The sequence below is a fragment of the Sinocyclocheilus anshuiensis genome, unplaced genomic scaffold (assembly GCF_001515605.1).
Source record: "Sinocyclocheilus anshuiensis isolate Anshui unplaced genomic scaffold, SAMN03320099.WGS_v1.1 scaffold521, whole genome shotgun sequence".
NCBI classification, from domain to species: Eukaryota; Metazoa; Chordata; class Actinopteri; order Cypriniformes; family Cyprinidae; genus Sinocyclocheilus; species Sinocyclocheilus anshuiensis.
In genome coordinates, this window is record NW_015540882.1 from 753,055 (window position 1) to 767,174 (window position 14,120).

Sequence of the window (14,120 nt, forward strand, 5' to 3'; positions counted from 1 at the left end):
CTGGACATCTTGTTTAGATACATGGCATCTTTGATTCTATCAAATACCAACAGATAAAAAATCAAAAAGTGACTGACTCTGTTAGAAATCTTATAATGGGCCATGTTTGGATCTTCCAACCGGACAATAATCCAAAAACAGCACAAAACCAAGCTTCTGCTATGGCCATTCCAGTTCTCTGAGCTGAAGCCTATAGAAAATGAGTGTGGTGAACTGAAGAGAAGAAGCTGGGAATCTGAAGGGTATGGAGAGATTCTGGATGAAGGAATGGTCTCTGATCTCTTGTCAGGTGCTCTCTAACCTCATCAGGTATTATAGGAGAAAACTCAGAGCTGTTATTATGCCAAATGGAGGTTTCAAAAAGCATTGAATAAAAGAGTGCCGTTAATTGTGTCCAATGTGTATTAGAGAAAAACATGTCATAATGATATTTCCCCCAATTTTAAATTCTTATTCTCCAATGAAAGGTTAGATTTATGTGAATTTTTTTTAAATAAAAGATCAAAATGATTAACAATGCAGATTTATTTTCACAGCCTTCTTTGATCATATTTACCAAGGGTGCCATCCACCACTGTTCTTTCCCAATATGGAGATATTGAAATACCTAAAATGACTTAATATAATAAAATGTTATGCAAAATCATATATATATATATATATATATATATAAAGCTCTCTCTCTCTCTCTCTCTCTCTCTCTCTCTCGCTTTTTCTCTCTCTCTCTCTCTCTCTCTCTATATATATATATATTAATCTCTTCATTTTGGAAGGACCAAGAAAATGCTTATTAAATCCTCCAGTGTTCCTTTTTGGGTAAAACTTTCTGTTTCTGTGTATTTCACAATAGTTTACAATAATATTGGCTTTGAAAGCCACTTTTTCTAAGGTGTATTCAATTTGAGTCAAAATTTGACACACAACCCACTTTAAAGTGTATTTTCTCTATGCTTTTTCACCTTTGCTTCACCTTTCAGAGGCTGAAACCTGTCAAATCTCGGAATTATTATTGCGTAATGTAGTCCTCCAGTAAACAGCCAATATCTGTCAACATGTCAAGAAGCTCGCACACATACAAACACATTCATGTCTGCAGGGAGTGTGTGCATGAGCTGCTGAAAACAGGATAACTTCAGCAGCTGTACCTAATTCTCAGCGTGAATTCTTTGATTTGACAGGCTGCTGAAAGATATGGGCCGTCTCAGTGAAAGCTGTGCTTTCTTATTGCACAAGTCCTGCTTTACAAACACTAGCAGATTTAGCGCAGTGTGGCCCAACTTGTTTTACACAACTGTGGATCTCAGCAGACTTGTTACATGCACACACACACTATAGACAGTCTATAATTATCTATATATAAAAACAATAGTATTTTATAGTATAGTCAGTTTTAGCTCACTTTTGGGAACAAGTCTGGAATCTAAAAGGCATTTTTATTATTTTACATCTTGAAAAATAAAATTTGTAAATGTCAAATACCAAATCTGAAATCAATTTATGCCTGTCAGTATCATCAAGAGAACAATGGACCATTGTAGTTACTTACAGCAGTGAATACAATGAAAATTGTTGCAATATTAATACAACAGTGGATTGGAAACAAACTTGTTTTTTTTGCCATCCTCAGGCCGTTCCTCCTCCTCCCCCCGCTGATGGAGTGGATGCGTGTGGCCATCGTTCACGCGGAGCATCGCCGCAGCTTATTGGTGGACAGTGATGATGTCAGACAGACGGCACGGCTGCTCTTGCCCGGACTGGACTGTGAGCCCAGACTGCTGAAGTAAGACATTCTGACTGACAACCAGCCTACATTCATACCTGCTGGACGATAAATGAGTGAAGAAAATGCTTTGAGGAAGACGAAGCACATCTAGAGAGCAGAAAAACAGAGAGAAATACAGGGTGGGCGCTTTTACAATCACCAAAAACTCCCTAGAAGAAGAGCCACACCGAAAAACACTCTGAACACCTTAGCAACCACACAGCAACACCCTAGCAACCATTCTAAAAAACCTTAGCTACCGTAAGGTGTTGGGTTCTGAATGTTTTTGCAACACACAAGAAACTACATATTAACACCCTACTACCCCACAGAACACCTTAAAGGGATAGTTCACCCAAAAATGAAAATGTGATGTTTATCTGCTTACCCCCAGGGCATCCAAGATGTAGGTGACTTTGTTTCTTCAGTAGAACACATATGATGATTTTTAACTTTAACCGTTGCAGTCTATCAGTCGTATAATGCTTGGCAATGGTAACAAAATCTATGAGAGTAAAAAAAACATGCACAGACAAATCCAAATTAAACCCTGCGGCTCGTGACGACACATTGATGTCCTAAGACACCATCAAATTTTCATTTTTGGGTGAACTATCCCTTTAACAACTGCAGAGCAACAGATTAACAACCACATACCATGCCCTAGCAACCAATCAGAGAACCATAGCATCCAAAAAGCAATGCCCTAGCAACCTGTCAGAACACCATATAAACTGCATAACAACACCCAAACAATCACTCAGAATCAAATGTGAAGTGACCACTCAGAAGGCATAGAAATGCTCTAGCAACCACTCAGAACACCTTAGCAGCACTTAGAACAGCTTGGCAACAGCATAAAAACGCCCTAGCAACCAGAACTCCTTAGCAACCACTTACAACAGCTTAGCAACTGCATATAACAATGCCCTAGCAACCAAAACACTGTAGCAACCACTTAGAACAGCTTATCAACTGCATATAACAATGCCCAAGCAACCAAAACACCGTAGCAACCACTTAGAACAGCTTGGCAACTGCATAACAACGCCCTAGCAACAAGATAGAACATACAACCACATACAACACCTTTTATGTAGCAACTTTATCTTCAAAAAATGTTCAAATAATAATAAATGAACATTTTCAGAAGCATAGGACAAATTAAAACCTTTGATATATATATATATATATATATATATATATACAGTGGGTACAAATAGTTGAGTTTCGGGGTCAGAAAACCTTTTAAAAAATGATCAAACAGCACCTACACCACCACATGTTGTTTGGGAGGGCTTCAATAAAATTTCTCCTAGCTCATCCAGAAACAAACTCCAGCATATTCTGTTATCAGACACGACTGGAACTTCAAATGGGACTGGATTCTATGGTCAGATGTAACTAAAAAAATGAGCTTTTTTAGCAACAAACACTCAAGATGGGTTTGGTGTACACAGGGATAAAGGATGAATACTTTCAGTACCCACTGTATATACACATATAATCTAATGAATCATGCATCAGGGCCAAGATACATTACATTTCATGCTGACTTTAAGGTGTTTTGTCAAGTTCTCCAGTTGTGGTGATGTTGTTTTTTGGGTATATTTTAGTGTTTCCATCACAACATTGTAAGACTAATTAAATCTATATATTTTTAAAAAATTTCAACAGACTTTTAAACAGCACTTAAAATGTGGCAGAGCTGAAGCGTGAAACATGATCTCATGCTCCTCCTTATTTGTGACTTTCCATCAAACTGCATTAAAACATTTGCAAAGACCTCCAGCAAAGCCTTGTTTACTGATCCTCAAGTGCTCAGCCTTATGCTTAACGATTTGAAAACACTTCAGGAAAATACAGCACTCCACCCATGAAAGCATGCACTGAACCCCACCCACCCCTTTCTCCACTCACTCCCTCACTGTCCTCCTTTTCCTTCATGCATGTTTTCTAACTCTTCTTCTGTAGGCCCGAGTGCTGCTTTAGTTCCTTCAGGCGGCTGGATGCCAAAGCCGCCACAGATAAGTTCCAGCTGGACCTGGGCTTCCGCATGCTCAACTGCGGCCGCACCGACCTGATTGGCCAGGCCATCGAGCTGCTTGGGCCAGACGGTGTCAACAGCATGGATGACCAGGTACAGTGAACTCAGAACCACAAACCAGACATTAAGAACACCTGTCAGCACTGAAGACCAAACTATACATCACTCGGTTACACTGATATCATGTTTTGGATCCAGATGTCACACTCTCTCTCTCTCTCTCTGTGCATCTGTGTAGGGTATGACCCCGCTCATGTACGCCTGCTCAGCTGGAGACGAGGCTTTAGTCCAAATGCTGATTGATGCTGGAGCCAATCTGGATGTAGCGGTATGGACCACCAGTTACTCTCTTAGTCTGTCACTGTTTTTGTATGTTAAGACCTGTGTAAACCAAGTTCATTGTGATTAAATGTTGATTAAATATTTACAAATAATAATAATGATAATAATAATAATAATAGTAAAACTGAATTTTCATGATTCTTTGGGAAAAAAAGGAGGGGGGGTTGGTTAATTTTTAATAGCAGCATTATTTAAGTATCATTGATATACTATTATAGTTTTGATTAATATTTTAAATTAGATGTTATAGTATATATATTTCATTTTTAGGTATTTTTTATTTACAAATTAGAAATGTTATATCTATAATATTTCTAACAAATGAATTGTTCAGCATCAAACTGAAAAAAAACTACCTTCACCTAACCTTCTAAATTCACAGAAAAAAAGATACAGCAGCTAAACAATTAATAATAATAATAAACAATCTAGCTTGTTATTATATAGCTGTATCCCAATTCAGATGCTGATTCCGTCGAAGGAAGCAAATTTACTTGAAAAAGAGTAATCTGGCATTTTCTTTAAAAAATCTTATCGTCACCGGCGCGCAATGAATCTTGGGACAGTGTGGGCTGCAAAAAAATCTGTCTGTTAAATCCTTCATGGCCGGGAAACGAAAGATGCATTTGAAGGAGCCTTCGAATTTAGACAGCCTTTGTCACGCCAATGTGATGCATTCAGGCTTCGAATGCAGCCTCTGAATTGGGACACAGTGTATGTCAGATTGTTTCAATATATTAAAAAACATTTTCATGCTGTGAATGCTTTTTTGTTACATGTTTATTTAGCACTACAGCCTGTATGAAAGCTGATGGTCTTTTGTGTTCAGGTACCCGTTTGCTCTCCCAAACACCCTTCAGTCCATCCAGACAGCCGCCACTGGGTGGCGCTCACATTCGCTGTGTTACATGGACATATATCAGTAGTGCAGGTAACGAGCTGCTTGTTTTGTTGCGCGATTTCTTTCATACTGCAACTAGACTACGCTTGAACTTATAGGTATACTGTTAGTTTACTAGCTTTTAGGACACCTTTTAGTCTTTGAAGTGAACTTAACATCTTATAGTATATAAATCCTATATTATTTTTTACAATTTAAATATACTAACAGCTTTGGTTTGCATATTTAAAATAAACATTTAACTCTACTTTAAGTAGACCAAATATAGGCCAAATATACTTAGCTTGATTTTGTTAAGTATATCTCTGGTAAGTACATACAAAGCAGACAAAGTATACTCGCTTATCTTTCATTTACAGCAAGTATACCAATAGGACATTTGAACAAACCTTTTTTGTAAGTGATGTAACTAAATTGTAGCCACAAATTGTACGTTTCATCCATTGTCAGCAGTAGGTTTTGTTGTTGCTCTCCTAACCTACATGTATGTCTGTATCTTCAGCTTCTGTTAGATGCCGGGGCGAATGTGGAAGGAGCAGCCGTCCATAACGGACAGGAGAGCAACGTCGAGACGCCTCTCCAGCTGGCATCTTCCGCAGGTGTGTGTAGCACAACTCCCTCACTCATGCCAGCCTCTCCCAACCTCCACCAGCTCAGATTTACAGCCTGCCAGGGAAGGCTGGTCACTCCCATCCCAAACAGGAATCCCTAAAAATACGGCCCTGTGTTGGCAGACCAAAGCCACAGCTCAGAGCACATGTTTGGTTTTAAACATTTAATACGTGTGGAGATGTTCAACAGGAAGTTCTGCAACATTTAAACAAGTCAAATCTCTTTTTTGTTACCTTTAATATGTACCACTGTCCATACTAAATTATCTAAACTACTATCCTATCTGTCATAAGCCGCTTTTCCACCGAAATTACCTGGAACAATTTGTCCCAGGAAATTTTTTCCCCCAGACCTGTTGCTGTCTGTGTTTCCATCGTGGTCTAAAGTACCGAGAAGATAAGGCAAATAGTCTGGTGACGTAGGTCTGCGCATGTTTCTCAATACCAAGTACGCAAATTTCGGACATCCTCTGTAGTTCGGACTTCGCAAGTTAGACTTAGGAGTGTGAACTCCCGCAGACGGGACGACGCAAGTCTGGTAATTCTGCAAACAGCAGCGTACTTGATAATGTCAGTCAGCTCGCCTTGGCTACTGCAATTTTCCTCACTGTATTTACAATAAGACGAAATATGATATCAAACACCGCTGCCTTTTTTAATTTTCATTTAAACATATTAATAGCCGCAGAAAAGTAGTTCAGGGAACGTACATACATTACAATGAAACTAAATTATATCGTTATTGCCTCTTTTCATTTTCATTTTAAAGGGGTCATATGATGTTGCTAAAATGAACATTATTTTGGTTTGGCCGAATACCTCAAGCGTGTGACGGAAACGTTACGCCCCTTACCACATTGTGATGCTGTGTCCCGGCCGGAGCGACGAGACAAAAACATTAAAACCTATTATAAACTAGGCATTTGTTGCATCCAGTGGGGACATAATTACGGATTATAATGACTTATACTGTCTTTTTACGCGACTTTAGTCTTTGCAACTTTACAGATCTTCTTTATGCACCAAGAGCTTGTAACACTCCAAAGAGAAAGGAAAAATTGAAATCGCATTTATATGACCCCTTTAACATATTAATAGATTAATAGAATAAAGACCAACGATTACCTGTTAGATTTACCCATCAGAGCCAGCGGCAAATGTCAGAAGGACTAGCCGAGTTGAGGCTGCTCTCGTCGGGAAACATGAACACTGAGCGCCCACTGATCACGTGGAGCTCACAACGCCGAAATCGGCAAAGCACATTTTCAAGTAGACGCTGTCTTTATAAATAAACCACAGATTTGAGTTTAAAACAACTACATTCTCACCTGAAATACTGTTAAATCTACATTTCATGACACAATAACAGTAATATTTAAAAAAATATATGCGAATATATGGTGGTTGAAATACAATGCTGCGTGAACTCAACCAATCAGCATGCTCAGTGCTGAAGTCCCGCCCCCGAAAGTTCCAGACCTTTGAAAAAGTACTACCTTGCGAGCAGGGACTTTCTGAGGGGCATATTTTACCCAGAACTTTATTTAGATCCTGGTTCCTGCAGTGGAAACACACCGAGCCCAAAGTCCCTAGTTCCTGGGAAAAGTTCCTGCGGTGGAAACGGGGCTATACTTTCACTGCGTTCTAGTCTGAAGGGCTTGTCCCTATGCCCTAATCCCTTCGAAGGGTTTACCCTCCAGAGTTTGAGCTTCAAGAGGATGAACGATGAAGGGTGTAGGGCAGGGCTGTCCAAACCTGTTCCTGGTGAGCCACTGTCCTGAAGAGTTTAGCTCCAACCTTAATTAAACACATCTGAACCAGCTAACCAGTGCCTTCAGGATCACTAGAAACCTTGTTGGAGCTGGTTGAAGATGAACTCCGCAGGACATTAGACCTCCAGGAACAGGTTTGGGGACCAAACCACTTCGGTTTGTAACGATCCTGGTGGCCATAATTGTCCTCACTTCGAAGTGTCCTTTGGTGGATTTATCCCATTTGGGACACAGCGGAAATCCTTAATAGACCTTAATGAGGTTAGATGCCATATTAAATTTAACACGGTTGAAAATGAAGGCTGCATCGAAATCGCATACACTTGAGTAGGTACTTATTTTGAACAAGTAATTACTTCAGGATTATTAAAAATGTATGTTATAGAACTACATTTGCCATGTTGTCATTATCATGTGAGCTACCAGCTTCAGTTGTGTCACTTCAGTGCCATTCACAAATCCTCTCCCATGGCATTATATGCACACTTCAGAATCTTGTCGGAAGTACTAGGTTAGTCAGGTACTTTTTGCCTACTCTTTTATGATTACTGTGAATTCGAACATACTTTTGTCAAATACTGTTTTTTGACTACTATATAGTAGGAGAATACACAATTTCAGATGCAGCCTTACGGTCTTAAAGGGGTCATATGACGTTGCAAAAAAAGAACATTATTTTGTGTAGTTGGTGTAATGAAATGCTTTTATGTGGTTTAAGGTTTAAAAAACACATTATTTTCCACATACTGTACATTATTGTTTTTCCTCTATGCCCCGCCTTTCTGAAATGCATAGATTTTTACAAAGCTCATCAGTCTGAAAAGCGAGGTATGCTCTGATTGGCCAGCTATCCAGTGCGTTGTGATTGGCTGAATACCTCAAGCGTGTGATGGAAATATTACTCCCCTTACCAGACTGTGATGCCCTGTCCCGGAGCGACGAGATAAAAACATTCAAACCCATTACAAACGATGCATTTGTTGTATCCAGTGGGGACATAATTACAGATTATAATGACTTATACTGTCTTTTTACACATTGCGTTGCAATGTGCCGCGTAAACATAAAACCATGTCTGCATTTGTGATCAGAGAAACAAAAAACAACAAGCGCTACACTACACTGCTCAAAACTCACGTTTGAATCGTCAGTGGCAAATTCTTTAAATATGAAAACGTACTTACGGTCTGTGAGTCAGAACAGCCGGCATTGTAGTCTACTCTCACAGGTTCAGGAAACAGTCCTTCGTAAAATGCGCTGCACACATCTGAATATTTGGTTTGAACTGTTCTGTGTTGTAAATACAACTTAACCACTGATTTCTAGTTGTGTCCTCTTTTGGAAGGCCAAACAAAGCATTTTCGCTTTCACAATGAAACACACAGCATCTGCACGACATGGCGGCGGCAGCAACACTACAGCAAGAATCAAAGTTACACCTTCTTTCTTTGCGTGAACATCTGGGCGGTGTTATGCAAATCTTCCCACAGTGAAGTAGACATGTGGGGGCGTGTTTAAATGAGGCGTTTTAGGAAGGCATGGACGAGTCTTAACCTTTAAATAGAATATCTTTTTGGGTTTGAGACTTTAATCTTTGCAACTTTAGGGATCTTATCTATGCACGAACAGCTTGTAACACTCCAAAGAGAAAGGAAAACTTGAAATCGCATCACATGACCGCTTTAAGAATAGCACACACTATATAAAGGTCTCAGATCATATAATTTTCACCAACTCACAACTCAACTTTCAAAAATGAGTTTTTGTCTTCTGAAAGTTGTTTTAGAAAGACATTTCGTCATCTGTATGTTGTTAAACAGTACAACCTTTGAATACACTGTACTTCTATCACTCAAAGCCTAGTTTTCATTCCTGTCAAAAATTTAATATGGCGCCACCCTGACTGAAGTCTATACCTCACAGTGACTGGAAGGGCCATGTTTCTGAACTTTAGTAGGCATTCTTTATTGTAAATGTGGGTGTAATGTTAACATTTCATGTTACTGGTGTCAAAAAACGAAAGAAAGCAGAGTTGATTTTGGATGAAGAGGATGTTGCGAGTTCTAAAAATTACAGTATGTTTTCACAGTACATTAAGCTCTTTTATCTCGAAAGATCAAGGAAAAGTGGATTCCTTGTGACATGACCCTTCTAAGATCATTACATTAATGATCATGAATTGCATTCTTTTCTTTTATTGTGGTTCTTTCTCATTTATTCTCCAGATCGGTGTAATCTCACCATCTGTTTCTCCTTTTCTCCTTCTCCTCTGGTCACTCTCCTGCTTTCGCAATCTCGCAGGGAATTACGAAATGGTTAGTTTACTGCTGGTGCGCGGTGCCGACCCCCTGCTGAGGTCCCGGGACAGTAACACGCTGACATCATCGCTCTATGAGGACATGAACTGCTTCAGTCACGCTGCCGCCCATGGCCATAGGTGATACCTCCCATCATCCACAACAGCCTGGAACAGATCACACTAACACACACTACTCGCTCCCCACAACTCTCAACATGATCCCTTATGACAACTCATACGCAACTGCATTACCACATCAGCTAACTTACTTTCTATTCATCTAGCTTTCTATCGATTTGTCTAGCTTTGTCCAATCATTCATTTTCTATCCTGCCAGAATCTATCTATCTATCTATCTATCTATCTATCTATCTGTCTGTCTGTCTGTCTGTCTGTCTGTCTGTCCAGTCATTCATTATCTGCTAGCTATCTGTCCTTCCAATCATCCATCCATCCCTCTTTTTGTCTACTCATTATCTATCCAACTAATCATTCATTTATACATCCATCTAGCTTCCTATTGACCCATTATGTCCAGTAATTCATTATCTAGCCACCCAGCTATCTGGCTATCAATCCAACCATTCATGATCTTTTTTACATCAATCTGCCTTTGTAATATTATTTATCTATCCATCTAGCTTTCTATTAAGCTATCGTTATATTCCATATTTCCAGCCAGCTGTCTACCTCTGCATCAAACTACCTTTCAAATCACACATGTTCTACCCAGGCACCTATCTTCCAATCTATGCAAATATCTATCTACTGTATGCATCTACCCATCTACTCATCCATCAATCCTTCTGTCTCTCCATATGTCCAAGCATTAATTATCTATCCACCCATTTAGCTTTGTATTGAGCTGTCTATCTACCTGCTCATCCATCTATCACTGAACTAAAGCATAAATATGTTCTCCAGGAATGTTTTGCGGAAGCTCCTCTCTCAGCCTCAGAAGGTAAGGGAAGATGTGCTCTCTCTGGAGGAGATCCTGGCGGAGGGTGTGGAGGCCGAGACGCGGGCGTCTGGCCGGAATGGACATTCTCTACCCCCTCCTTCATCCCCAAACCTCAGCCTGGTGTCAGAAGATTCCTTGCCCAAGCTGTGTAAGGCCCGTATGAAAGCTCTGCAGGAGGCATCCTTCTACAGCGCAGAGCACGGCTACCTAGATGTCACCATGGAGCTCAGATCATTGGGTAGGTTAGATGCATGACTAACCACAGAATCGTAAATAATTTTCAGAGAACATAAAGAGTGTAGATGATGTAAAGTAACACGTTCAATTTAAAAAATATATATATAAATATGGAATTTCTTTCTTTGATACGGTTATGTAAAGCTGAGCTATCAAAAAAGCATTTGATTATTTGTAAACAATTCTTTACATATTGTCTGATTCTGCAGGAGTGCCATGGAACCTCCATGTGTGGTTGGAGTCACTACGCAGCGCTCAACAAAGGTCCAGAGCTGGAGTCATGCTCTCCCTTCTGCGAGACTTCACCTCCATCAAAGAGGAGGATTACTGTGAGGAACTAGTCTGCATCGGCCTTCCTTTGATGTTCAACATCCTGAAAAACAGCAAGGTAAAAAACTGGACATTTGTTCATAAAAAGCCCATGTGAAAAAAAAAAAAGCAACAGCAAACACATTGAATTTTAATTACGTCAATGGATGGTGAGCAATTAAAAATTGAACCTAGACTATGAATTAAAACATGACAGTTCATTGTGGTTTGAAATTTAAGATATCTAAAAAGGATCTGAATAGGACACTATGTTCTAAATTTGTATTATTTATTTTTTTTTGTACCAGAAATTCAGACCTGGGGTGACAATGGCTTTAAACAACTCTTAGTTTAACTACCTTATGACTAATTCTTTCTCTATAGAATGAGGCAATAATCCACCAGTTGGGCGTCATTTTTAGTCACTGTTACGGTCCTGCTCCACTTCCTCCTATCCAAGAAAAGAAGGCAGCTCTCTCTGCTCAACTCGGTAATTCACTCAATCTTAGTACAGTTACATTTATGAATTTGCAGCATTTACTGAATCTACTAGTTAAATTACCCAGCATTGATAAAAAACAAAACAAAAAAAAACTAAAGTTTGTCAATGATACGGTGTTCAGTTACTTGGTAGTGCACTATGGAAGACTATTTCTGCCACAGAATAAAAAATAAAGGTAATTGTGACTTTTTGTCTCACAATTGACTTTTTTCTCAGAGATATTGAGAGATATAAACTCACAATTGCGTGTTATAGTCAAAATTGTGAGATAAACTTTAGAGATAGACTTTTTTCGCAGAAAAGTTTTCTATCTTGCAATTCTGACTTTGTTTCTTGCAATTTCGAGTTTATATCTCACAATTCTGAGAAAAACGTTAGAATTGTGAGATAAAAAGTCACTTTTTTTATTCAGTGGCGGAAACGGTCTTCTATAGTGCACATTATAGTTGCAGTTAATTTTTATTTCTATCTGTAACGGATTACTCTGGAAAATCTTGGGCCTGATGTCTCAGATTCATCTTTCCACAGACCCTCACTTCCTGAACAACCCAGAGATGTCTGACGTGACGTTCCTAGTGGAGGGCAAACCGTTCTACTCTCATGGAGTTCTGCTGCTCACGGCGTCCGACAGGTGAGTCCATTACGTTACTTACATAAAAGAAATCTGTTATCTCGTAACACAGGTCTCTATATGTAGATAATATTTTGAAACACAAATGAACCGTTAAGAATAAAGCATGTTGTCTGCTCTGAAATCAGGTTCAAAAGTCTGCTGGCGCTGAACGGGACGGACAGCACTCAGCCCCGCAAGGAAATCGAGATCAGCAACGTCAAGTACAACATCTTCCAGGTAAGATCAGTTGAATCCTCGTTCAGTGGGCTGAGATACAACAGGGTGTTCCAAGATGTAATCAGGAGTTTATCACTGTCTCATCGTGTTTATCCAGATGATGATGTCATACCTGTACTGCGGGGGGACGGAGTCTCTGAAGATGGGCGTCCCAGAGTTACTGGAGGTAAGACAAACAAGATACAGGCCAACCCAGCTTAATACTCATAAACAGAGAGGGGTCACAAGGAAGATCTTGGCAATTCATCCACAGTCACTGCCAATTGTTCATGCACTGGAACCTCTTGAGTTTACCTGCAGTAATTCAAGATGAAACTTTATCTTCTCAGATTCACAGACACAAAAATAGAAACTAATTTTGTAGATTGAAGCAAGTAATAAAACAGAAAACAGAAGAAATTATTGTTCACTCCTTTGTTTGCGTTCTGTAGTTACTGACAGCAGCCAGTTTGTTCCAGTTGGGGGCGCTACAGCGGCACTGTGAAATTATCTGTGCTCAGAACATTGATCTTGACAATGCTGTGAACATCTACCACACTGCTAAGGTAAAAATATGTAATTATGTAGTATATACAACTATAAAAAAATATTAAAATGCATATAATTACATAAATGTATTTTATAATCTAAAATAACAAATATATATATATATATATATATATATATATATATATATATATATATAAATTTGATTACAAACATACATATAATAATCTATATTGATACATTGCTCAGCACCAAAAAATAGCCTAGGTTTTTAATCCAATTATTATTATTATTATTAACAACAATAACAATTTCTAATAATTTATTAATAAAATAATATTAATAAAACAATTATATATTACAAGCAAACATTATATATAATAAACATACTCTATATTAATACATTGATGGCAACCATAAACAGCCTTGCAGTTTTTTATTCCAATTATTATTAACATACATATGTAAATATTTATTTACAATAAAGAAAAATAACACAAACTACAGTTTATTATTATTACCCAAACCATTTATTATTAATAATAATAATACATTATTTCTTATTGTTGTTATTATTATTACATCTAATATTAAATATATAATATTTATTTTTATTATTATCATACAATATTATTGAAAATAATAATCTGAATGTAAAATGATAATGTAATAACTGACTTGATACTTTTCTTTTGTAACAACTAAAAAGTATTTTGGTAGTGTTGTAAAAAAATAATAAATAAATAATAATAATATTGTTAGTGTAATGCCCGGTTCAGACTACACGATTTTGCCACGATTTGCACGATGGTGCTGCTAGGTGGAATTATGAGATGGAGGAAAGGTTCGTGGAGCTGTGGCAACAGTACTCATGCCTGTATGAGGTGTCATCGAGGGACTACCACGACAGAACAAAGAAAGAAAATGCTGGCGAACTATAGCGGAAGCGCTTCAGCAATGTTTACACTCTTGTTTTCGGAAGTCATTCGCTAGTTCCGCCTTCTCGATGACATCCCGCGAGACGTTAAAGACGGCACGCGA

At 38.5% G+C, this 14,120-nt stretch overlaps 1 protein-coding gene across 1 annotated transcript in view; it reads left to right on the top strand.

Annotated features, from left to right (window-relative positions):
• The window catches only part of LOC107688574 (ankyrin repeat and BTB/POZ domain-containing protein 2-like), a 64,907-nt gene that overhangs the window by 49,323 nt on the left and 1,464 nt on the right, over window positions 1-14,120 (top strand). The window contains exons 5-17 of the mRNA XM_016486278.1: window positions 1,628-1,780; window positions 3,737-3,902; window positions 4,048-4,137; window positions 4,981-5,082; window positions 5,555-5,651; window positions 9,737-9,872; window positions 10,659-10,933; window positions 11,142-11,320; window positions 11,626-11,731; window positions 12,272-12,374; window positions 12,503-12,593; window positions 12,691-12,759; window positions 13,025-13,138. Of these exons, the coding sequence (XP_016341764.1) occupies window positions 1,628-1,780; window positions 3,737-3,902; window positions 4,048-4,137; window positions 4,981-5,082; window positions 5,555-5,651; window positions 9,737-9,872; window positions 10,659-10,933; window positions 11,142-11,320; window positions 11,626-11,731; window positions 12,272-12,374; window positions 12,503-12,593; window positions 12,691-12,759; window positions 13,025-13,138 (1,681 nt within the window). The remainder of the gene's footprint in view (window positions 1-1,627; window positions 1,781-3,736; window positions 3,903-4,047; window positions 4,138-4,980; window positions 5,083-5,554; window positions 5,652-9,736; window positions 9,873-10,658; window positions 10,934-11,141; window positions 11,321-11,625; window positions 11,732-12,271; window positions 12,375-12,502; window positions 12,594-12,690; window positions 12,760-13,024; window positions 13,139-14,120) is intronic.